Consider the following 25,440-nt stretch of genomic DNA (forward strand, 5'->3'; position numbering starts at 1 on the left):
CAATATAAATCGCAAAGCCAGGCTACTCCGCTTACTGTTGGTATATAGGTATTAATAAAAAATGATCAACAACCTCCAGGCATGTGGCCAATGGAAAGAATTCTACGTTTATCCTCTGGAAAGGATGGAGTCTCGCAAGTGACAGAAATAAAAACAATATCAAAAAATATAATCCGTTCCTTGAGATATTTGTGTATTTTGGCTTTAGAAAAAGACACAGTAAATAAACAATTTATTCTAGTGTTAAATTTAGACAATTCTATTTTTTCTTTTGTATTAATATTTTGTTTCTTTTTCATTGTTTTATATAATTGATTCTTAAGAATCCGGCTCGAAGAACCAAACTTGATTGTCACCTTGTGTAGTTGTTAGTATATCTTGTTTCAGATTATGATGTAGCTATTCTTGAAATGTTTCGATTAATACTTTACTTTTATTGTTTTGAAGTTTATGAAAGTGAACGACTGAGAGGTACCTTAGAAGAGCACCTGTCATACCACCTGAATTATGGCGACGTTGCCAGAATACAGATTCAGTCACGTGCACTACAAAATTAAAATATAATGGACAATGCCCAAATAATTTCTTATTGATGGATTGATTTTTTTATTATTTTTCTGAGCACCTCTGTGTTATTTGAATATCTTGTTTTTAGGAATTGCTTCTTTTTCTGCATCCTTTTCCTATGAATTGTTGTCTTTGTTTCCGTACGAGTTTTATTAGTAGGTTTCCCATTTTTGACATCGAATATGTGTTAAAGTTGGTATCAGGTATTGAGTGTAAAATTTATTATTATCTAGCTACTTAAACAACATTTACAGAAGCAACAGTTCTTCTATCTGACGTGGAACACGAAAAATTACGCAGCTTCCGTAATAAATATCCCAGATAAGAGACAACTCTGGACTCTGGACTCTGAACTACACATAATAGGAAAAAGGCAACTGCATTTGCAGAATATTTAAAAAGTGTTTATAAACCCTACGATTACGTATAAAAAAGGCAGCTAATCAAATACAAAGATTCCTCGAAACACCTCATAAGATCTATTTTCATTTTTCATCAAGGAAACTATATAAACTTAAGAACAATTTTTCCTCCATTATTATCTTATCTTGAAATCTTACCATTGTCCGATCATTAACCTGTAATTAAACAGCATGAAGCCCGGTTCGAGCTAGTTAAGTTAAGTCTGGTATTCCCCAAGGCAGCGTTATTTGCCCTGTTTTATATTTGTTACTTACTGCCAACTTATCAACTACTAGAGTTAACCACAGCTGTCACATATGATCCTCACACGGCTGTTCTGGCGTCACATATAAAGCAGCAAAAAGCACCACAAAACTTGCAAACGAATCAAAACAAAATTCAAAAATGGGAAACATGTCTTCTAGTTTATTTAAATAGTTATTTCTATAGGTATATATTTGGATAGAAGACTGGCTTGGCAGAAGCATAAATTAATAAAAAAAAAACAAATTGAACTGAACGCACCTAAACTCTACTTTATGATTGAGAGAAAATCGCAGTTAACAACAAAAAACAAAACGCTAATCTACAAATCTGTAATAAATAAAACCCGGATGTATACAATTATGGTACAGCCAGTAATTCTAACTTGGAAATTCTTCAAAGACAAATATAAAGATAAAGACAAAAGACAGATGTCTGTTGGGGAGAAAAAGGTTTTATTAAAAATAAACAAACCAATAAAACAATCAGATGACACAGCCCAGTACGGACAGATTTTTTGTTTTAGTTGTAAATTGAATGAAAATTAATAAACCAACTTTCGCTTTCAAAAGCTAAAATTTGATTTTTGTCTTGTGGAGCAAGGAATGTCTCAAAGGAACATAGCTGCAGTGGTAGGCATAACACTGTGCGTTGTATCAAAAACCTATGCTACGTATACGAATACGTGAAAATAGACTGAAATAAAGTCGCCAAAAAGTAACAACGGCTAGTTACGATCGTTTTATTGTCCAAATAGTTACAACAAATCCAACAATTTCTCACCTGCAACTCCAAAAGCAGCTTTTTCAACGTACAGGTGTAATTGTTTTAGTTGAAACGGTAAGATGAAGACTTCTTGTCCAAGTACTATACAGCACTAACAGCAGTAGACAGTTACGGGTTCCCGAGTTAACCAGGCAGCACAAGATTGATCGCCTAAATTGGTGTCTTTGATAACAAAACCGGAACATTGGAAACTGGCAACATGTGCTTTTTTCAGATGAAACCAGGAGAGTCACTACAGACTTCCTTGAATCAGAAGATATCACTATTCTGTAGTGGCTTGTTTGCTCATCCGATAATCCACAAAACACCGTACAGCTAGTACAAGCTGCTCTTGAAGAAAGAAAACACACTGCAATAAACTGTTGACGCATGCCCACGCGAAATGGAGCTTATACAAGACCTACGGTGAATAATACTGACTACTACAAAAAACATAAATACATAAAAACCATTTAAATATCATTTCTTGTGCATTCAAATTTTGTATGTTATTGACTTCAAAAAAAAGAAATAGTTTCAATTATATTATTTAAGAATTTATGTGTTTCTTTAATTCTATGTATTGGTGATTAAATTGCTTTAAAATAAGTATTATTTGACTTTCTAGGTTGGTTTTTTTAAATTGGCTTAAAATAATAAGAAATATCAGATGATTCCATTTGGTTGTGTGTATAATATGTACTAGACATACGTCGGACTTATTGTTCCAACGGAAGGAAGATATTGTTAAAATAAATGGGGTGAAATAAAAAAAGTATAAAGTGTGTTGTATTTTATTAGACGTAGATATTTCTCATCTTTTTTTATTTACTTTAACTAATAAACTTTTGATGATCATCTGCGTTTACGTAGAATATACGTTATAATAGAAACATAAAAAAACAGCAGTTAACCGTGATCTCGAAGACTTTGACCTTTTCAAATATAATAAGAAATTAATATATTCAAGATAATCTAATTATTTCCCTGCAAAGATAAAAGTTCATAATTTATTATAGTATTTTAAATATTTAAACCTTGTAAATAAAATATTAGCAAACATTGCAAATGTATATTTAGATGTGTGAAAAATTCTGCAGGAACTCTGAATATTAACTGACAAAAACGCAGATATGGCGGCGATATCAAAGAAGAAAAAAAAGTAAAATGATACCAACATGACAATACACATATTTAACATAAATCGTAACTGGGACAGCAGACATAAAAATACTTTCTAGGGATTTTTTATTTGTTTTTTTTTTATCTTGTTACATTTCAGACTTAGCTTAAAATATTGAAGATTTTATAAGCTTTTTGGGAGACACTAGTCAGTTGTTAAATTCAATTTTCAGTTTTGATTTGACAGGTAAAGTACTACAATGTCAAATAGCTGGATAAAGTGTAGTATGAGGTGTAAAAGAATGTAGTAAACTACAGGGTGTTTCAAAAAGGTATGTCATAAATTAAATCACTCATACCGGGCACAAAAATAAATTGATTGAATCCAACTTACCTTAGTACAAAAGTGTAGACAAAAAAGTTACAGTCCTGTGGAGTTACAAAATAAAAAATTGTTTTTTTGCATTATCTCCTAAACTACTTGAGATTTTGTAATAAAAATGGACACGTTACTTTCTTGTTCTGAAAGCATTTTTCATAAAAAAGAAACAACAAAATCGAAGCGCACAGAAAAATTTTAAGGGGGGTATGCAGCCCTAAATTAACCAAACTTTTGAGTACGTTCAAATCAAATGAATTTTGTAGCATCATTAGTTTAACACATTATTTTTAAAAATTTTTTGCCTCTTATTACTTTTTCGAAAAACTAGTTTTTTCCTAGTTGGCCATAAAATTACAACGGATACAATAATTACAAACAGTTCCATCAATAATAGTCAATAATTTGAAGCTATCATTTATTGTGCGAATAAGATTAATATTAAAAATTTTCACAAACGAAATAAGTCATATTCGTTATTTTCATTTCGATAGTATTTATTTAAGGACTAATAAGCCCAATTTAATTAAGGCTCTGTTTATTTTTATACCATTGTTTGCATGTTATAATGCCTTACCGAAGATATACCTCTATATACCTGAATATATATTTTAAGCAACAAAGGGTATGGCACACATCGCTGGCGAATTCCTCGTTGTATTAGTCTGTATTTCGTCTGTGTCGTCTTAAAGGTGGGTACACATATGCGAGCCGAACGGTATACGTACAGTACGCGTACAGATCCTTGAAAAATATTCTACATCGTACTAATCGCATACTTATCTCGATCCATGGAAAGCGACAAACCAACAACGAACACATATGTGCGAAATGATTCATTTTATTTATAATTTGGGTACTGATTTATGTTCCTGTTTTTGCTTGTTTAACAAAAATAAAATTATGTACAGTAATCATCGACGTATAAATAAAGATTTTATCTTTATTTATACGTCCATGACAATAATCAGTTTACTGTTTTCTCACGTCTCTCTAGGAAGGAACACGTCATTCACACAATGTCGATTTGATGACACAATAAAAATGTTCGCTGCGTCTAGTAAGCGCCGTCCAAACTGAAAGCCGAGCTTCCTTTGAAGTCGTGAAATAAACCGCAACAATTTGGTTCGCGACGAGTCACGATGAAACAGTACGCAAGCGGTTTTTTCTGCCGTACACATTAACGAATATAGCGTTCACAAACGGTTCGCGAACAGTTCTGCTCGCAAATGTGTACCCGCATGTGTAAGGTGGTTACACATATGCGAGCCAAACGGTATACGTACCGTACGCGTACAGATCCTTGAAAAATATTCTACATCGTACTGATCGCATACTTATCTCGATCCATGGAAAGCGACAAACCAACAACGAACACACATGTGCGAAATGATTCATTTTATTTATAATTTGGGTACTGTAATTTTGGGATTTATGTTTCTGTTTTTGCTTGTTTAAGAAAAATAAAAATATGTACAATAATCAGTTTACTGTTTTCTCACGTCTCTCTATGAAGGAACACGTCATTCACACAATGTCGATTTGATGAGACAATAAAAATGTTCGCTGCGTCTAGTAAGCGCCGTCCAAACTGAAAGACGAGCTTCCTTTGAAGTCGTGGAATAAACCGCAACAATTTGGTTCGAGACGAGTCACGATGAAACAGTACGCAAGCGGTTTTTTCTGCCGTACACATTAACGAATATAGCGTTCGCATACCGTATGCATACCGTTTGGCTCGTATATGTGTACCGACCTTTAAACTAACCACGTACGCTCGCGGTTCCCAAAACAAGTGTGTTAAGGCGGGTACACATATGCGAGCAGAACTGTTCGCGAACCGTTTGTGAACGCTATATTCGTTAATTTGTACGACGGGACGAACCGCTAGCGAGCTGTTCGTTCGTTGCTCGTCAGGAACCACAGCATGTCGGTTTTTGGGACGAACACAAAGAATGTTCGCTGAACTATAAATTGTGTCTATAAATTGTTTCTGCCAAGTGTGCGATGATATCATTCTGTTAAACAAAATTGCTGAACGAGCGCGGCTTATCTAAGTAGCGAGAGAAATTAATAACAGATAATGTAAACAAAATACCGAAATGTTTAGAATAACGAAGTAAATTAATTCTTGGTTTGTTATTAGATAGTTAGGGTATTGGATAGTCTGAACATAAACATATTTTCGACGAACTCTTCGCGAACAGTTCACGAGCAGTTCGCAAACAGTTCGGCTCGCATATGTGTACCCACCATTAAGTGTAACTCCACTCTGGGCCAAAATAATTAACCGGCCACCTTAAAAATGGGTAATTTTTGATGTCTTATATCTCCTAAACCTGTTGTCCGATTTAAGTGATTTTTTTAATATGTTATAGCCTTATTCCTTGACAATATTGTTATAATAATATGGTTGCTAAACAGGTAAAATTTTCATTGTATATCGGCTGTACGAATTAAACTGTGTTTTTTTTCTTAAAGTTTGCATCACCCTGTGGAATATTCTAGCATTTATAAAATATTGAAATTAAAACCTAACTATAGCCTCATGTTTTCACAACATTATGTTTTTTGATTCATTCGCTTATGTTGGATAATACAAAAGTTAGGTAGTTTAACAACTAGCCATGTTTTTCATCAATACAGACAATTTAACTCACCAGCAAAATTAACCCCACCACCTTTATTATTATTTTGTTTACATTACCTGTGACAGTTTGTTTCCTAAATTTGTGTCATCGAAGGATTTTTTACATATAGTCGTTGTACGACATTGTTGCAAATCTGTTTCCGTGTTAATAACAATTCTTGAACAATTTGTAATTAAAATTAACAATTAAAATTGTAATTTTATATCATTGTGAGCGAATATTGTTTGAGTTAAAATTTTAGTGCTTATTTATGGTTTGTGATTTTAAAAATGCCACTCATTCTAACTGATGCTGCTAGGGCAGTAGCTTTAGTTGATGCTGTTACAGTCAACGTCATCTCGCTGGTATACTCGATGTACTCAGAACTACGGTACAAGACTATCAGACGATTTCGGGAGACAATCGTACAACTGCAGGCCAGGTCAAAGCCGAAAACGATGCACTTCACTTCGAGATGACCGCTTCATTGTCACTAAAGTATTGAGAAATCGCTTTTGCACCGCTCCTCTAGCTCGTAGGTCTCATCTTGAGGTGAGAAACGTTAGTGTGAGTAGACAAACGATTAGAAGAAGACTGTCAGAAATAAACTTAAGGGCTTTTCGTCCAGCTCGCGCACCACAACTACTCCTACAACACCGTAGGGCTAGACTTCATTTTGCACGAGAATATGCTAACTGGACTATGGCGGAATGGAAGAATATACTGTTCTCAGATGAGAGCAGAATAGCTCTAAAAGGTCCAGATGGACGCCAACGTGTCTATAGGCGTCAAAATAAAAGGTTTGCTGCATATTGCGCTCTAACCGAAACAGTGGCTTACCGAGGAGGGTCAATAATGATTTGGGGAGGTATTTCTTACGAATCGCGTACTGATCTTGTTGTGTTCGGTAGAGGCAGTGTGAATGCCTAAGTATACGTGCAAGAAGTTCTCCAAGATTATGTCATGCTTTTTGTACCATTCATTGGTGATGTCTTCAGACTAATGCATGACAATGCACGTTGCCATACAGCAAGATCTACCCGTGAGTACCTTAATGAGGTCGAGAATCAAGTTCTACCATGGCCAGCACACAGTCCCGATCTTAACCCAATTGAGCATATCTGGGACAACCTCAAAAAACGGGTAAGAGCAAGAGTACCAGCCCCTGCATCCTTTGAAGAGCTGAAGACAGCTGCGGTAGGGGAGTGGCACAATATCCCCCAATCTGATATCCAGGATATCATGAATGGATTGCCAAACCGGCTCCAAGAAGTCCTAAGGGCTAGAGGCGGCAACACCCATTATTATTATCCAATTTTTCTTCAATTAGACTTTGATTTCCAAAATATTGTTAATTTGAATTTTCTTCGAAGATTTTATTCATTGGATTTTTACTGTAACAAATGACTTTTTTTTAAAAAGATAATTTTTTCTCTTCCGCGGAGATAAAAATTGATAAAAAATACAGGGTGATGCACACTTTAAGAAAAAAACACAGTTTGATGCGTACACCCGGTATACAATAAAAATTTACCTGTTTAGCAATAATATTATTATAAAGATATTGTCAATGAATAAGGCTATAACATATTAATAGGACAACAGGTTTAGGAGATTTAAGAAATAAAAAATTACCCATTTTTAAGGTGGCCGGTTAATTTTGGCCCAGAGTATATATATATATATATATATATATATATATATATATATATATATATATATATATATATATATATATATATATATATATATTATATATATATATATATATATATATATATATATATATATATATATATATATATTATATATATATATATATATATATATGTAGGGTTTTTCTTTGTCGTCTAGGGTTTAATAATTATAGGCCACGGGTCGATCCGAATTGAAACAAACACTTTATTGTTTAACTTGTAAATTACAGGAATGAATAATGCAACTAACGTAAACAATAACTACTTATAACTTAAAATAGGTCCGCGGCTTAATAGCAAAAATATTATCGTCTTTCGTCGTACGTCGTATAGAGATGAGATGCCGTCATATGCATATCAACTCTTCGTCTTGAGTGCTCTACTTACACTGTGTACTCGACCCCCCGTCGAGCTACCATCATACCGCGTTTTATGTTTTTTCAGCCATGGTACTTTCGGCTTTCGGCTCGCGGTTCGTGATAAATAAAAGTTATTGGTAACGGAAATAACGGAAATGGAGTTTATTTGATGACGAATGTAATCCTACACTCGGCCATCCTCTTCAGAATCCGACTCGGATTCGTCGCTTTCATTGTCGACCCACGGTTTAAGATACTCAGCACACGTTGATGTTCGCATTGGTCCCTCATGCTCACCAATCTTAACAACATCGTAACGATCGTTATCTTTAACCTTGACAATCTCGTATGGACCTAAGAACTTTATCTTGAGTTTAAGTCCTGGGCCGAACTGGGTTCTTTTTATTGCAACTAAATCTTTTTCCTTATAAATTTTTGCACGTTTTCTTCTAGAATTATACCCTTTTTTGTTTTCAGCTTGTACCTTACATATTTGTTCTTTACATCTTTCTCGAAGTTCTTTTCTTTCTTCATCATATATTTTAATCACCTCTTCCTCTATGAGTTCTCTGATTCGAATATCATCTTTATTTTTCATTTTTACGCCAACCAATACTTCGAAAGGTGTAGTACCTATACTTCGTTGATAGGTAGAGTTCAATGCATTTTGTACCCTGTCAACATTTTTATACCATTTCGTAGGTTCTTCTAAACTCAATTTCGTAAGAACAGGGATCATTGTTCTATTCACTCGTTCAACCTGACCGTTTCCTCGTGGTACTTCAGTTGTGACTAGAACATGTTGAATGTTTTCTTGTTGGCAATATCTTTTAAATTCCTCTGATCGAAATGCTGTACCTCGGTCGGTTATCATTCCAGAACGGTTTCCAAAAATTCTTCGTTGCTTTTCAAGACAACTTATAACTTCTTTCTTCGTTGTCGACTTCGTCGGGTAAAGCCAAACAAATTTGGTAAAATCGTCTAAATAGTAAATTACATATTTTTGAGCCGTCAATTCTCTAAAAATGTGAGCAATAAACCTCTGAAATACTTCTGGGCTGTTACACAGTCCAAATGGACACTTGAGGAATTCAAACTGTCCGCTGGGCGTCACAAACGATGTGTACTTAGTACTACTAAATTCTACGGGAACATGAAAAAATCCGTTCTTTAAATCAATCGTGCTAAAAATGTTTGCACCTTGTAAACAGTCAAGCACGTCTTCAACGAGGGGAAGTGGGAATCTGTCTCTTATTATGTTTTTATTTACTTTTCTATAATCGCAGCAAATTCTTGTCCGACCGTCCTTCTTCTTTACCAGTACTATTGGGCTGGCAAAATCTGAACAACTAGGTTTAATTATGCCTTCGTTTAACCATTCATTTATCTGACTGTCTACCTCTTCTTTTTCAGAAACAGATAATCGTCTGGGTCTTTCATAAATCGGTTCCTCGCTTTTTAGGACAATTTCCATTTCAATTTCTGTCGTCTTTGTTTTCTTTGGTTCATAACTTTCCATTAACAGCCTAACAATTTCTCTGTGTTTTTCGTCTTTAATGTGTGCTACTTTTACTTCATTTTCTTTATCTTTTTCGTCAAGCATAATGTGCATAATAAAGTTTTCGTCCGTCCTTTTGTACATTACTATCCCATCATCTCTTATACTAACAGATGCTTGTTGTAAAATATTATTTCCAATTATTGCTTGAAAAGATGTCGCAGCTTTTGGGATAATATGAAATGTTAGATCAAACTTCTCTTCGTTAACGTCAGCTTGTGTAGAGAATGATCCTAATGTGTTAACTTTCGCATTTTGTCCTAAGCCTTTCAAAATTATGGTGTCGGGTGTTAAACAAATATCGTTAAAGAATGTAGCGTAAACATCTTCTCTTATCGTACATATATCACTTCCTGTGTCAAATAAAGCTGTTAGTGTGATCTGATTAATTGTTAGCTTAACCGCTGTTTTTGGCTGAACCTCAATTACATTTAAAGCTGTGTTTTCTGTAGTAGCCTTCGTCGAATTTTTATTGGGACATTTACTTGAAACATGCCCATATTTGTTGCAACCAAAGCACTTCGTTCCCTTAAACTTATCTGGGCAATCCTTAGATTTATGACCTCTACTTCCACAATTAAAACAAGTAATGTTGTTTTCTCTTTTCACGTCGTTCTTCTCTCTTTTGTCCTTTCTAACGATGTCTTCGTTTTTCTTAAATCCTTCTTTATTTGCTCTAAAGACTTGAGCTTGTCCAGTAGCCTTCTTACCGCGTATCCTCTCATATAGTTTAATTTTCTCCTTAAACTCTGCAAAATTTTTTGCTCCATATAGCACTAGTTTATTGGATGATTCGTCTTGTATTCCATCAATTATGTATTGCATAACAACTTCTTGTTCTAAGTAAGCTCTATTAGCTATTTCTCTCATTTTAATCATGTATTCTTGTACAGTCTCATCAAATTTTTTTCGTCTCGCCATCAACATTTTATGTATCTGCGCACTATTTACCTGTTCTCCAAATTCTTCTATTAAACGTCTCTTCAATTCAGGCCAATTTCTGATGCCTTTTTCTGACTGCACAAACAATTTGGCGAGTCCTTTTAAACATTTTTTTGCATAGATTAATTTTTGCAGGTTGTTCCACCCTGTTATCTCAGCTACTTCTTCAAATTCGATAATCCACGTGCGAATAGGATATTCGTCTTTTCCATCAAATGATCTTATGCTGTCCTCCACGTCTCTAAAACTTAATGCAAATGATTCTTGTCGTCTTATACCAGTCGCTCCAGTATTCACGGATCTAACTTCAGCGTCATTTCTTGCGCTATAACTCCTTTGTCCAATTTCTTCATGTATGTAAATATCTTCGTCATCTCGCCTTTCTTCGAATTTTCGTCTCTCTTCGTCATTATTTCGTTCATATCTACGTCTTTCATCACATATTTGTCGTCCTTCGTCATAATTTCGCCCTTCGCGTCTTCGTCTATCCTCGTCGTTTCTTCTCTCACGTCTTCGTCTTTCTTTTTCTTCACGTCTTTCGTCTTCCGAACGTCTTTCATCGTCTTCTCGTCTTTCTTCTTCTAATCGTCGTTTTTCTTTTTCACGTCTTTCATCATCTTTCCGTCTTTCTTCTTCCAATCGTCTTTTTTCGTCTTCCAGTTGCCTTTTTTCGTCTTCCAGTTGTCTTTTTTCGTCTTTCAGTTGTCTTTTTTCTTCCTTTCGTCTTTCGTCGTCTTCATCCATATCTGATACGTCATCCTCCTCTTCGTCGTCTTCAGTTTCGTCGTCGTTAATAAAGGTATTCAAAAAGGAACAAATACGGACAACCACGTCATGCTTTTCATTTTTATAATTTAAACCAAGAATTTGGCATACCGCAATTAAATCAGGAAGATCAAAATTTTCACTTACGTCTTGACATTTACTCAAAAATTGTTCGGAAGTGTCGTCAAGCCGAAATCCAGGAAAAGCACGCAAAGCTTTTCTAGTTTTTCGAGGTTCACCATCAGTGGTAAAACAAATATAATGTAAAATTTTAGCAACTCTCAATTTAGCATGAGTAATATTATAGCCAATATTACCGATAGAACCCAAAGTTGCCATAATAATAAAATATTTTTTTAAAAATATCCAACAATACCGAAAATATATGTAACTACATATAAACTATAAACATACAAAAAATGAAACCTTTTCAAAAATGATCATTGTCTTTTAATAACCATAATAACGCATATTTGTGCTATCAAACCTACATAAATTATCGTTTTCCTAATCTAAAACAGAAATATATCGTCGACAAAAAATAGGAGTAATAAAATTTTTATTATAATTGATTTCTATTTATTACGGAATTCACTCTTAAGACTCATAAACGTTTAAAAACCGGATACCATAAATGTTCAAATGTATCAAAATGTTTTTATTATAGTCACAAAATTAAATCTAGGTCAAATAAAAATAGTTCATTCATATAAGAAACACGTGCGTCTTTACTGAGAGTTCATCTACTATACTATTAATTCTGTTATATAATCAAATGCAAAACTTTCAAAACACAAATGTCATATAAATATAAATAACGTTATCTTCTTTGTCTTTATTTGCTTGGTAGAATGTTGAAAAATAACTCTTACCTTAGCAAATCATCTTTAATAGTTTTTTAATTCGTTACCATCTTTCATCGGTTGAGATTTTATCCTCTTTGCTCCTGTTTCTCGTTCTTGGCACATCTACTTGAGTTGGTATTGGTAAACAAGGCGTTGTTGTGTCGTCAATCATATAATATCCTGTTCCTCTATCCTTTATCTGCTATCCGCTATCTGCTATCGTTCATCGTTCATCGTTTATCGTTTATCGTTTATCGTTTATCGTTTATCGTTTATCGTTCATCGTTCATCGTTTATCGTTCATCGTTCATCGTTCATCGTTCATCGTTCATCCCGGTTGAGCCCCCAAAATGTAGGGTTTTTCTTTGTCGTCTAGGGTTTAATAATTATAGGCCACGGGTCGATCCGAATTGAAACAAACACTTTATTGTTTAACTTGTAAATTACAGGAATGAATAATGCAACTAACGTAAACAATAACTACTTATAACTTAAAATAGGTCCGCGGCTTAATAGCAAAAATATTATCGTCTTTCGTCGTACGTCGTATAGAGATGAGATGCCGTCATATGCATATCAACTCTTCGTCTTGAGTGCTCTACTTACACTGTGTACTCGACCCCCCGTCGAGCTACCATCATACCGCGTTTTATGTTTTTTCAGCCATGGTACTTTCGGCTTTCGGCTCGCGGTTCGTGATAAATAAAAGTTATTGGTAACGGAAATAACGGAAATGGAGTTTATTTGATGACGAATGTAATCCTACATATATATATATATATATATATATATATGCCTCTTATGTTTGTAATAAAACAGATAACCTAACTATTGTTTCATTACTTCCCATTGCCTCTCGAAAACCAACTTGTCAAATAGAAATACAGAAAACTTCATTACTTACTTGCTATTTATAAAACTAGTCTCCTGTGTAGAGTGTACAGTTCCAGTGGGTTGAGGCCAAATATTCAAGTACTTGGAACACAATAATCGACATAATTCCAGTGAAACATATCCTTCACGGTAGGATTGACTAGTTTCTCTAATACAGTGACCATTTTCACATAACCAGTTAGAACTAAAAACGCAAAAATATATAAATTATCTAATACATATAGAGATATGTATAGTCGCCGTAACATAATATATTGTAGAATGCTTTAAATGCAGCGATAGCTGATCCCTTTTTTACAACCGACCGGAATCCTGCGCAAAGCGTTTTAGTTGGGACCGTGGAATAATATAGTTGAAAATATTGCGTACGATCACATTACTGATTTTGTAGAAAGTGACAGTGCCAGTGGCTGTGTGAATGTAATTCCTGAAAAAAAGTACCCGTAAAGAAGTTTCGAATGCATTTAAATGCTGAAACATAGAAATTATATTTCAATGTGTAAAAACATTTTAACAGAAATACCACTTTCAACTGTATATAAAATAGTTCAAAATGAACCCTATCATTGCAAAAGCGATGTGACTACAAATTTTCAAGACCTATGGAAGCTTGACTTATAAAACAATTGCAAACCACGATATGCGATTCCTACAGAAGCAGTGAAATAACTACAATAGAAATATTTAAAAAAATTGGAAACAACCGGTCAGAACATGAACTGCTGTGAAAAAACTCTTTAAAATTGGAAAAAGAAAATGAGCTTTAAATTTGAAACAATAAATAAACGTCAAGCAGTTATGGAAAGCCAAAAAATAGTCAACAGACGTAATATATCTTCTTCTGGTGCACTCCATAACTAGAGGTCATATACATCAAAATAAAGGATTGCGGGTAATTATTATTGTACATTGCAGAGGAAAGGGGGGATGGGTTCCGAATGATCCGTTACAATTCTCTATTTTCTTATACTATAAGTATAAAGCATGCAAAAATATTTGCTAACTTTGATAAGAAGGTAATTAAGATAATTAAAAAAAGTATCTAATATTCCCAAAGAAAACTGGCAGAAAAGAATTAGCAAAGTGATTAAAGTTAAAGAATACTACAAGAAGATTCGACACTTCCACATTAATGGTTGAAATAAATTTATTATTGAATTGAATGATCATATTGACGCAGAAAATACGGAATAAGGAGAAAATGAATTATTTGTATAATTATTTTAAGTGATTTCTTGTTAACTGTTGTTTTGTGAAATTAATATTCCAACAAATTACAAGTACCATAATGAAGAGACTCTCTTTTAGAAGTTGTTATATTTCTAAGTTTCGTATTTTTGAAATAAATAAAAAAAGAGCGAGGACATGCTTGTATTTTTTGCTCAATTTAAAAAAATTTAAACTGCATACGTACGTTAGTTTTAGATTGAACTCTGTTTTTAAAGACCTATTACATAATTACCTAAGATATTACCCCAAACGTTTAGCACCACCTTTTTAGACTCTTCGTAATTATGTAGTACCGATTTCTGGTAGAGTAATAGCGGAAGTTGACATAGTGATTATAGCGAGCACATTCGAGGAACTGCAAATTATGATGGGGGAACTAGCAGCCAGATCCCAATACGTCGGCCTAAAAATGAATATGAAAAAAACAAAAATAATGACAAACACAGATGACCCCAGACGTATAACTATAAATGGCAGTGAGATAGAACAAATCCAGGAATATATCTACCTAGGCCAAATCCTGAGACTTGACAAAGAGAACCAAAGTGCGGAAATTATAGAAGAGCAAGACTAGCATGGGCAGGATTTGGAAAACTTAGTTGGATACTTAAGAACCGCAAAATACCCCAATACTTAAGGAGCAAAGTGTTTAACCAATGCATCCTTCCTATCATGACATATGGATGTCAAACTTGGACCCTAACCAAGGCAAGCATAAATAAACTAACCATAACAGAAAGAACAATGGAAAGAGCAATGTTAGGTATACTCCTGTCAGATAAAAAGAGGAACGACTGGGTAAGATCCAAAACAAAAGTCGAGGACATAGCAACAAAAATTGCCAAACTTAAATGGAGCTTCGCGGGCCACACTGCTAGACAAAAAGGCCAACGTTGGAATACTACAATACAACATTGGAGACCTTATGAAAGTAAACCACCAAGAGGAAGACCACAGATGAGATGGGTTGATGACATTAAAAGAATAGCCGGAACAAATTGGAAATATGTTGCTCAGGATAGAGACCGTTGGAAGGAGTTGGGAGAGGCCTATGTCCAAACATGGACCACAGATACAGAACTGTCCAGCACTAAATTAAGTTACAACAATTTTAAAAGCAGATTCATTATCTACATGTAAAAATGCATCTATTAGTTTGTGATATTTCCGGAATAAAAATTTTCGACTACCTTTCCATTTTATGCAAGCTTTTAATTTCGGTTCTTTAGTAGTTATTGTAACTTATAGACAGTTGGTCTATATTATATCAAACTGAGTATAGTAGTGTTATCATTACCGGAAATTTACTTGTTTCTTTTATCGTATTCACTGCAAAATATATTTATTTAAACTGTTTGTGTATTTACATAAATTAGATTTAGCTATCTAATCATATATGAGAACCCGACAGTAGTTGACCGTACGAGTAAACCTAGTAAGATAAGATATCTACTTGCCATTAAATTAGCCGCATTGTTTTTTAAATTTTGTTAAAAATCGACTTCTTTTTCTCGTATTTTTCTTGATCTAACTGAATGCTTTTCACGTGTATATTTTTGTTTTCTCTGGTTGAAACTGCATGTTTGCAATCATAAGGCTTTATTGTTGACAGTATATGTATGAATGTACGAAGAAGCAGAACAACTTCGGTTGGATATGGCTAAATTGTTATAGGCCACCCTATAAATTTCCGAAAATAAAAATTTATGCACTATATCATATTGTAAACTCAACATCTTCCATTTTTAAAACAAAAAATGGTCATTGTCATTACTGCTTGATCCTTAGCATAATTTATGTAATTGGAATAATACAAAAGAAAATAGTGTAGTATCGAAACGAATTACAACGAATAAAAATAACGACTGAACTTAAACAAAATTGTCTAATATTGGGTATTGTGCCTTAAAACACCAATAATCGTTTGCAGACGATTTGGTCACAATTCTTGCAGTATGCGGCCGTGCATTATCATGCATAAAGACGAAATTGTTCCTTATAAATGAACCAAATGGAACTAGTGCTTCTGCCAAAGCATCCTCTATATACCGGTGAGCAATCAGGGGGTCATTGATGAAAAGAAGTTCAGTTCGAGCTTTAAATGAGATTTCGTCCCAAGCCATGATACCATCACCGCCAAACTTTCTTCTCTGGGACATACAAGCTTGGGCATATCTTTTATATCTTCGTCTCCAAACGCTCTCTTGGCCATCGCCAGACTTCAAACACAACCGCGATTCATCAGTAAAGAGAATTCAGCTCCAATCCTGTATATTCCAGTGTTAATGTTATCGAACAAAATAATTAATCGATTCCTACAGTTTCTAGGTTGTAATTCGGGAACAATATAGTCGGCTTACATTCACATTTCGAATATCCTGCAGACGATTTCTTGCAGCAATTGCAGTGGAATGGTGATTTCTTCCATCACAATAAATTTCATCAATCATCTCTTTGCGAGGTAACTCTTCTACGACCGGAACCAGGTCGGCGTGAGTATCTCCTAGTTTCTATAAAGCGATGGAAAGCTCTACGTACTGTACTTATCGGAATACCTAAACTTTTGGATACAGAAACTTCACTTCTTGCATCTTGTAGCAATGCAATAATTTGAGCAACATCTACTGTAGATAATACTATCTCTTAATTATTCACTTAGTCGAAATACACGTTTAAAAAACTAAATTACTGTATAATTAAACGTTTTCAACTTAGAAGAGCGAAACAACGACTACAGAAAACAACAATATAAACGTCAAAACTGTCAAAAACAAGCATGCATGATGGCAATAAATAATTAAATTAAAACGCAATATGAAATAGTGCATAAAACTTCCAATGCATTTTTATTTTCGAAAATTTATAGGGTGGCCAATTATTTTGCCATTCAGTGTGTTAAAAAAATTCTTCACTTTAACTTACCTATCGGCAGCATTTGTTACTATCCATAAAACAGCTAGTACTATATTAAAACCTGAAATATATAAAACAATTTAAATTAAAAATACAATGTATTAATAATTTAATAGTGTATGCATTAAACATAATAAAAATAATTTTTTTTTATTTCAACTTTAACGTGCTCGGCTACTATGGCCACTTACACAGGTACTATAACATGAATTTTCATTACACAAACATTAAGTGTTACATTAAGAATATGTTACAATAATACAGTATGATAATAATATGTTATACAATGTCTAAATTAAAATCTAATTATATTTTTTTGATATAAGTGTTCATCTCTAAGGAATTGTAGCACAGCTTTTATTTAGTCAGGGTTGTTTAGGATATCTCGTACTTCACGTTTGAGTTTGTATGGTAATCTTCTGGCCGAATGTTGATGGCATTCAGTGAGAATATGTTTGATTGTCAAATATGATTGGCAGCTTTGACAGGAGGGACGGATGCTAGAGGACATTAGGTAGCCGTGTGTGAGTTTTGAATGTCCTATCCAAAGTAGGGATGGGAAAAACCTACCGGTTTTAAGCAAAACCGGTTTTTTTACTTCCTAATAACCGGTTTTATCGGTTGTTTTTTTGTCCCGGTTATAACCGGTTTTTTATTTTTAAAGTAAAAACCGGTTATTAGGTTTTTACGGTGATTAGGATTAGGTTACGTATTATTTTGGATCCCAATCATAATTATTATACTCAAGTAATTATTCCAAACAAAACTATAATTCAAATTTTATTTTATTTTATAAATACATGAAAGCACAAACTCACATCAGCCAGAAACAATTAAGTTGTATTCTAATATTTCGTTGAAAAGGTATTTGTAATCATAATATTTTCATAAGAAGTGATCTGGTACATCATCTATTTTTCATACTTGACTCTTGACATTGAAAGTGGGTGAATGGCTTTTTGTGATTACCAAAAATAATATTCTGACTATGAATATCGAATTACCGATTACGAATACGAATCTCCAAGGTTTCCCTACGTTTTCAAAATGATACACCCATACAGGAAGTATTAAATGAGTTAAAATGTACCTATTATACAAATATACAAACGTGTTAAAAGTAATATATGATAAATTTTTTTTGATGGTAGTAAAAATAAAAGATGAATTGCATTATCCAATTTATTTTTAAGTAAAATATTTATAATTGATGGATTCGACTGTTACTTGATGTAAATTCATTTTATGTAACAGTAAAACACTGAAAACTTTGTTTTCAAAACTTCCACAAAATTTATTTTAAACTCTTATCACTACAGCTGTTTCGGCTGATTGCCTTTCTCAAGTGATCTATTTTTGGCATGCGTTTACACTTTATAGTCTCGAATAAAATAGGTTGAGGAGGGCAGAACTGTTTGTCTTAAGTTGGTCATTCAGAATTATATCTGTGTTTTTTAATCTGTTGATTTCCATAGATTCTAACAAAGATAGTTTAAGGCCTTTATTTTGAAATTCCTTTTTAAAATTTTGAAATTTAAAATTCTTCACATTCAAAATAAAGGCCTTAAACTATCTTTGTTAGAACCTATGGAAATCAACAAATTAAAAAACACAGATATAATTCTGACTGACCAACTTGAGACAAACAGTTTTCCCCTCCTCAACCTATTTTATTAGAGACTACTATAAAGTGTAAACGCATGCCAAAAATAGATCACTTGAGAAAGGCAATCAGCCGAAACAGCTGTAGTGATAAGAGTTTAAAATAAATTTTGTGGAAGTTTTGAAAACAAAGTTTTCAGTGTTTTATTGTTACATAAAATATTTATGTTGATATTATTTTTTTTAAATCCCATTTGAAAGAGTCTGGGAAGTTGAAATGGTTGGGGTGGGGAATTTGAAATGGTTGAAATGGTTGGGGATGCAAACTAAAGTGCATTGTAAATGTAACTTTGTAACCAATTGGAATAAAAAAACCGTAAACCGGTTTTTGGAAAAACCGGTTTTTTTTGGCCGGTTATAACCGCCTGGTTAAACCGCAAGCAAAAAAAAACCGGTATAACCGAAAACCGGTGTTTTGTCAACAACCGCCATCCGTAATCCAAAGTCGTCTTATCACAATGAGATCTCGTCTTGAGAGGGCTGAATAGTCAAATGTAGGCTTACTGGTTATTGACGGTTGTATTTCGTGTAAGATCGAATGGTTAGAGTTCCAATGCTGCTGCCAAAGGAGTCTGGTTCTTCTTTTAGTATATGATTGCCTTCTATACCAATATGAGATGGCAGCCAAATTATGGTAACTGTTATGTTTTGGGACAAGATAATTTGGTAAGAAAAAATAATTTATATAAAAGAAACCATGGAATCAGTGTTTGATAATAATTACGGAAAGCTAAAACAACTATATTGTAATACCGAACAATACTTATATCACTAAGTTTAAATCAAAATGAGCTATTTTTACACCTTTCTGTGAACTTATTTCGGAATTGTCACATAATACTTCAACCAAAACTTGAAAATAGTCCGGATAGTATGGTCGACAACGCTGGGACAAATTATTTAAAAAAACCGAATCAGAATATTTTTACCAGCGTGGCCGACTTTACTGCCTGGATTAAAAACGTTACAGAACTGTCCAGCATTAAATTAAGTTACAACAATTTTAATAGCTGATTCATTATCTACATGTACAAACAATGTATTGGTTTGTGATATTTCCGGAATAAAAATTTTCGACTACCTTTCCATTTTATGCAAGCTTTTAATTTCAATATAAAAACTTTTACTTTTTCTTCTTCTTCGTCATCATCATCATTCTGATCTAATAACAATGCGTAGGTCCTAGCCTCCTCAATACTTCTCTCCAGTCGTCCATATTCTTCGCCTTTCTCCGCCAAGCACGTATTCCCATATTTCTCATGTCTTCATCGTTGCTATTAAGAGACCTTATTCTGGGTCTTACTCTGCTTCTTTGTCCAATTTGACTATCAAGGAGCGTTTTTTTAGCTAGGTCATTTTGTTTCATCCGCATTACATGCCCTATCCACCTCAGACGTCCTATCTTAATATGTTTTACGATATCAGGTTCCTGGTATATTCTATAAAGTTGTATCGTCTTCTCCACACTCCATTGTCATTTACTGCTTCATAGATTCGCCTTAGTAATTTTCTTTCGAAACATCTTAACACGTTTTCATTATTTTTTGTTAGAGTCCAAGTCTCTGAACCATATGTTAGGACTGGGCGTAATATTATTTTATAGAGTTTTATTTTTGTATTTCTCGATATAATTATGGATTAAAGGAGGAGATTGAGCCCAAAATAGCATCTGTTAACAGTGCAAATTTTGCGGTTAATCTCTACGGTAGTATTATTTTCAGTGTTAGGGAGCGCTCTCGGGTAGACAAATTCGTTCACTGCTTCAATGACTTCGTTTTTTATAACAAGTGGTTGTAGGATTAGTGGTTGCATGCTTATTTTCATATATTTCGTTATATTGGTGTTTATTATTAAGCCCATTTTTATAGCTGCTACATACGCCTCTTGTACAGCGTTTTTTGTTCTCCCAACAATATTGATACCATCAGCATAGGCCAGGATTTGCACTGATTTATTATATATTGAACCAACAGTATGCATGAGAGAGAGTCTCCCTGGCACAGCCCGTTATTTCTTTTAAAAGGTTTAGACAGTTCCGCCTGAATTCGTACTCTACATTCAACTTTTTCAAGAGTTAGTTTTGTTAAATTTACCAACTGATTAAGTACTCCTAGCTTTTTCATTGCTTTGAACGTTTCTCTTTTATTCACAGAGACGTAGGCTGCTTTGTAGTTTATAAATATATGATCAGTATCAATGCCATTTTCCAGTGTTTTTTCCAAAATTTGTTTCAGGGTTGCAATCTGATGAATTGTCGATTTACTACCTCTGAAACCACCCTGGTATTTCCTACTATCTTTTCTGCATATGGTGACATACGGTGATATCTCCAAAGATATCTCCTTTTTTGTGTATGGTGCAAAGTATTCCAATATTTCAATCATTGGAGACGGATTTCTGTGTCCATATTTCCTTTATAAGCTGCTGTAATGCCATTATATATCATGGCCACCTTCACCCACCGCCTTCTAATTTCGATGCAAAAACTTTTACTTTTTCTTCTTTTTCGGTATTTTTTTATTATGAGCTCACCATTTTACCCCTCCACAGCTTTCTATCTAGTCACCTTCTCTTAGATCCATCTCCATTATTATATTCCCTATATACGTTTTCCATTTCATAGCTGGTTTTCCTCTCCGGTTTTTTCTGAAGCTTTCCATTCTATTACTATTTTTGGCCATCTTTGACCTGGCATTCTTTGGATATGAACGTACTATTTTAGTGCTCTGTTTTCCAATTTTTTTTTTGTTATTGAGCATTTTACTTCCATCCGGTTCCATATTTTCTCAGTCCATGTATGTACTAGTCAGTAGTACAGTCCACGGCCAAGGAAGTTCATGGTGAAAGAAATATTAATAAAAAGCAGTCGTCCCCAAGGCGAAGAACTCCATGGTTTTGTACAGAAGTAAAGGAAAAATGTAAAGAAAGGAAAATAGCTTACCTGAAATACACGTCACAAGAGTCATACCATAAGTAAAAGACAATTAGAGACGAAACACCTGCACTTGTAAGAAAAATAAAAATGATCACTGGGAATGGTTTTCGAAAGAAATGGAACATTATTTTGAACAATTTGCGAAACGAAATATGGCGCTTCATAAGAGGTCAAAGAACGGAGGAAAAGAAACTAATAGAACCAAAACACATAGAAGAGGATACGTGGATTGACTAACTAAAAAAGCTCTATGCAGATAAAGAAAAAACGACGCTAGAACCGGAAACACCAAAAATTACCATAAATAAAGAACTTAATATAAATATACAGGAAAACCTGAAGACCAGAAAAGCAGCAGGTAAAGACGGGATACCAAACGAGTTACTGAAATATTGTGGAGCAGCAATGACAGAACAATTAATTAATAAAATTATAAAACACAATAAAATAGTACCAGAAAACTACAGAGGTATAAAGTTGTTAAATACTACGTTATAACTTACATCTAAAATTTTAAAAGTGCTAATAAATCAGGGGATAAGTTTAGCAGATGAACAACGGTTTTCGTACTGGAAGATCGTGTACAGATGCAATATTCGTTATAAAGCAAATTACTGAGAAATCACTAGAGTATAATAGACCAGCATTTCTGTGTCTGATTGACCTAAGGAAAGGGTTTGACAGAGTAAGATTCAAAGATGTAATCCATCTTCTGTATAATAGAGAAGTTCCCCTAAATATTATAAAACTTAATATTTTAAAATTATAAAATTTAAAAATAAATGTTTTTTAAACTAAGTATCTCGTACGGTTCTTATATTTTCATTCAATAAATAACGAGCTTTTTCAATCCGTTTTACATTATTATAATTAGAATAACAACTATTATGAATTTAAAAGTTTTAAGTTTATTCAAAATTGTATACTTAATATCATTTCTTCGTTACTAGAAGCAATAAATCTCGAAGATGCTGCTTTACCAACGATGCGTGATGTAGAACAACATGTTTTGTTTACTGGACTATAAAACACTGAACGAATGAAGACCCAGTGAACTAATTATTGGTCTATTCAAAAAAGGCGACTTAAAACAGCCAGAAAACTACCATTAACTTATAAAAGCCAACCCTAAAACTTACGACTAAAATTCTGCAACAACGAATGAATTGGAGAATAAGTTTGACAAATGAGCAACAAGGTTCGAGGACTGGAAGATCGTGTACAGATGCAATATACCTCATAAAATACATTACGGAGAAATCAGAGGATAAGGTGTACAAATAGTAATCTTTATTTTAATTGTCCCAACCATATCAATTTCTTAACAATCTCTACTTTTTAGAAGAACAGAAAACACTGTAAATTTTGACAGAATAAAAATAAACAGCTGATCAATAACATCCAATAAGATAATAAATAATCAATTATAAACTTGAATTATATACAAGTCAGAAAAAATAGTGTTGTTATCTATTGCCAATAATTACACAGTAATATTTTTTAGAATATCCAAGTTTTTTTATTTATACATATAATATGGTGTTGAACTATGAACCAACGTATTATAAAAAACGTCGGTGTGAATAAAATATTATTATCTGAATATAGTTCTACTTATTTCTGTTTGGAAAGCTAAAATAAATCAAAAGTTTTGTTTAATTTTTTATACTAATAGTGAAATTTGAATAAAAATGTTAATTAGCGTTAACTTACCAAACATTGTTTTAAATCATATATTATTATGCAGTTTCAAATTAACCATAAAATCACGGAACACTCACTGTACGATGGCATTTTTGTATGAACAAATATCTGTTTATAGACTGCACGATGTTGTGAATAGTATTTTGAAAAGACGATATTAAATTGGAGTGCGTGGGGTACTCAACGATTGTAATCGCTGATATTATGGTTTTAGTGTCAATATTGTTAAACACGTTAATGGTGTATTGAGCGTTCACTAATATGTAAAAGGGTTTGATAACAGTTTTTTGATAATTAAGTATGAACATAAATAGTCTCTAAACAAATTTGTTATGTAATAAAGGTTATGTTTTGAGTAGATAAACGTCAAACATTTAATAATAATTTTTACTTGGTCAATTACTAACAGTAACGTGGCCTTTTTTTTGTGGGTACTATGACCAAAAATTGCAACTTTTATAAATAAATTTTAATATCCTCTATCCGCTAACCATTAACCGATTGTATGGGATGTTTAATTAAAGTAAGGTAAAAAAGGTTTGCTTTATCCTTCATTAACACGAGGTCAAGTTTTATTTTATTTATTCACATATTTAACGTGTGTCTTATACAGTATAGTTAAAGAATAGACATACTTTTTACTATTTTTATTGGGAATAAGAAATGCCAGACAGAAAGTTAAAGCAACCGTGCAAAGAAACCTCCAAATTTAACTGCATAAAAAATGTTTCGGAGGAAGACCGTCATTTAATTTTTAATAATTACTGCGATATGGGAGACCTTTACAGGCAGCGTGAATTTGTAATGAGGCACATAACTAAGATGTTACCCCGATATTCTTACAAAATCCACAAGAGTAATCGCAGTAATAATTTTGCATTTTCGTTGACTGTTGGCAACACCAAAATCAGGGTTTGCAAATTGTTCTTCCGGCCAACGTTAGATATATGTTATCGACCCATCCGTACTATCATTGATAAATGCTCACAAAATGAAACCGGTGTATTATCTACTGACAAACGAGGCAAACACGGCAAACATAAATAAAAGAAAGTATACGCAAATATATACAATCGATACCAAAACTTGAGAGCCATTATTGCAGGGCCAGTACGAGTAGAGAATATATTGACGAAGCAAATCTATTAGAAGTTAACATTAACATAACATTAACATAACCGTTTGAAAATTATATTATGTATAGTCGTATCTTTAAAAATGAATTTAATGCAGTTTTCCATCATTCAAAGAAAGACCAGTGTGCAGACTGCGAAGCATTTAAAAATTTGACAGGGGACCTCTAAATATATATATATATATATATATATATATATATATATATATATATATATATATATATATATATTGTACAAAAAGGGTGTACATATGTGAAATTATAAATATAATTTCAGTAAATGAGGACTGTATTACATAGGGCTGGTTCAAATAAATTAGGATATGTGGTAAAAGGTTATACAGATTATAGCAAATAAAAAGTTTATACAAAGTCTTACCAATTCTTCTGCTGCACATACACACACTCGCGGTATTTAGAGGCTTCAGTCGCGGTTGCTGTTCATACGGGGAAACTGTCCGGTTACCGGTTTCTGAACACGTCTTTCGCGGTACTAACACTGAGATCACACGAGATATAGCACGCGATAGCGATAGAGAGATTCTACGTCTGCCTAGTAGGACTCAGCAGACGAAAGAGAGGACGACTGTTTCTAGCAACAGTCAGTAGTGAAGAGAGAATGTCCGTTATCATCGAGAGACAACAGGCAAGAGAGTGAGACTTTCTTTGCTA

The 25,440-nt window shown here is 33.5% G+C and overlaps 2 protein-coding genes across 3 annotated transcripts in view; both read right to left on the bottom strand.

Moving 5' to 3' along the window:
- The window catches only part of LOC140448023 (chitooligosaccharidolytic beta-N-acetylglucosaminidase-like), a 68,872-nt gene that overhangs the window by 16,377 nt on the left and 27,055 nt on the right, over nucleotides 1–25,440 (bottom strand). Inside the window, exons 1-3 of one of the 2 annotated variants that reach the window (XM_072541063.1) lie at nucleotides 23,643–23,883; nucleotides 17,342–17,393; nucleotides 13,200–13,373 (exon numbers count right to left, since the gene is read on the bottom strand). In XM_072541063.1, the coding sequence (XP_072397164.1) occupies nucleotides 13,200–13,373; nucleotides 17,342–17,393; nucleotides 23,643–23,649 (233 nt within the window). In that variant the 5' untranslated portion in view covers nucleotides 23,650–23,883. Of the gene's footprint in view, nucleotides 1–13,199; nucleotides 13,374–17,341; nucleotides 17,394–23,642; nucleotides 23,884–25,440 lie in introns of those variants that run through there. The other variant, XM_072541064.1, reaches the window with a different exon arrangement.
- Nucleotides 8,008–13,060, bottom strand: LOC140448022 (uncharacterized). The gene has a single exon (XM_072541062.1). It carries the CDS (start codon nucleotides 11,787–11,789, stop codon nucleotides 8,370–8,372), a length of 3,420 nt encoding a protein of 1,139 aa, XP_072397163.1. The 5' UTR covers nucleotides 11,790–13,060; the 3' UTR covers nucleotides 8,008–8,369.

The sequence above is a fragment of the Diabrotica undecimpunctata genome, chromosome 8, assembly GCF_040954645.1.
Source record: "Diabrotica undecimpunctata isolate CICGRU chromosome 8, icDiaUnde3, whole genome shotgun sequence".
NCBI lineage: Eukaryota > Metazoa > Arthropoda > Insecta > Coleoptera > Chrysomelidae > Diabrotica > Diabrotica undecimpunctata.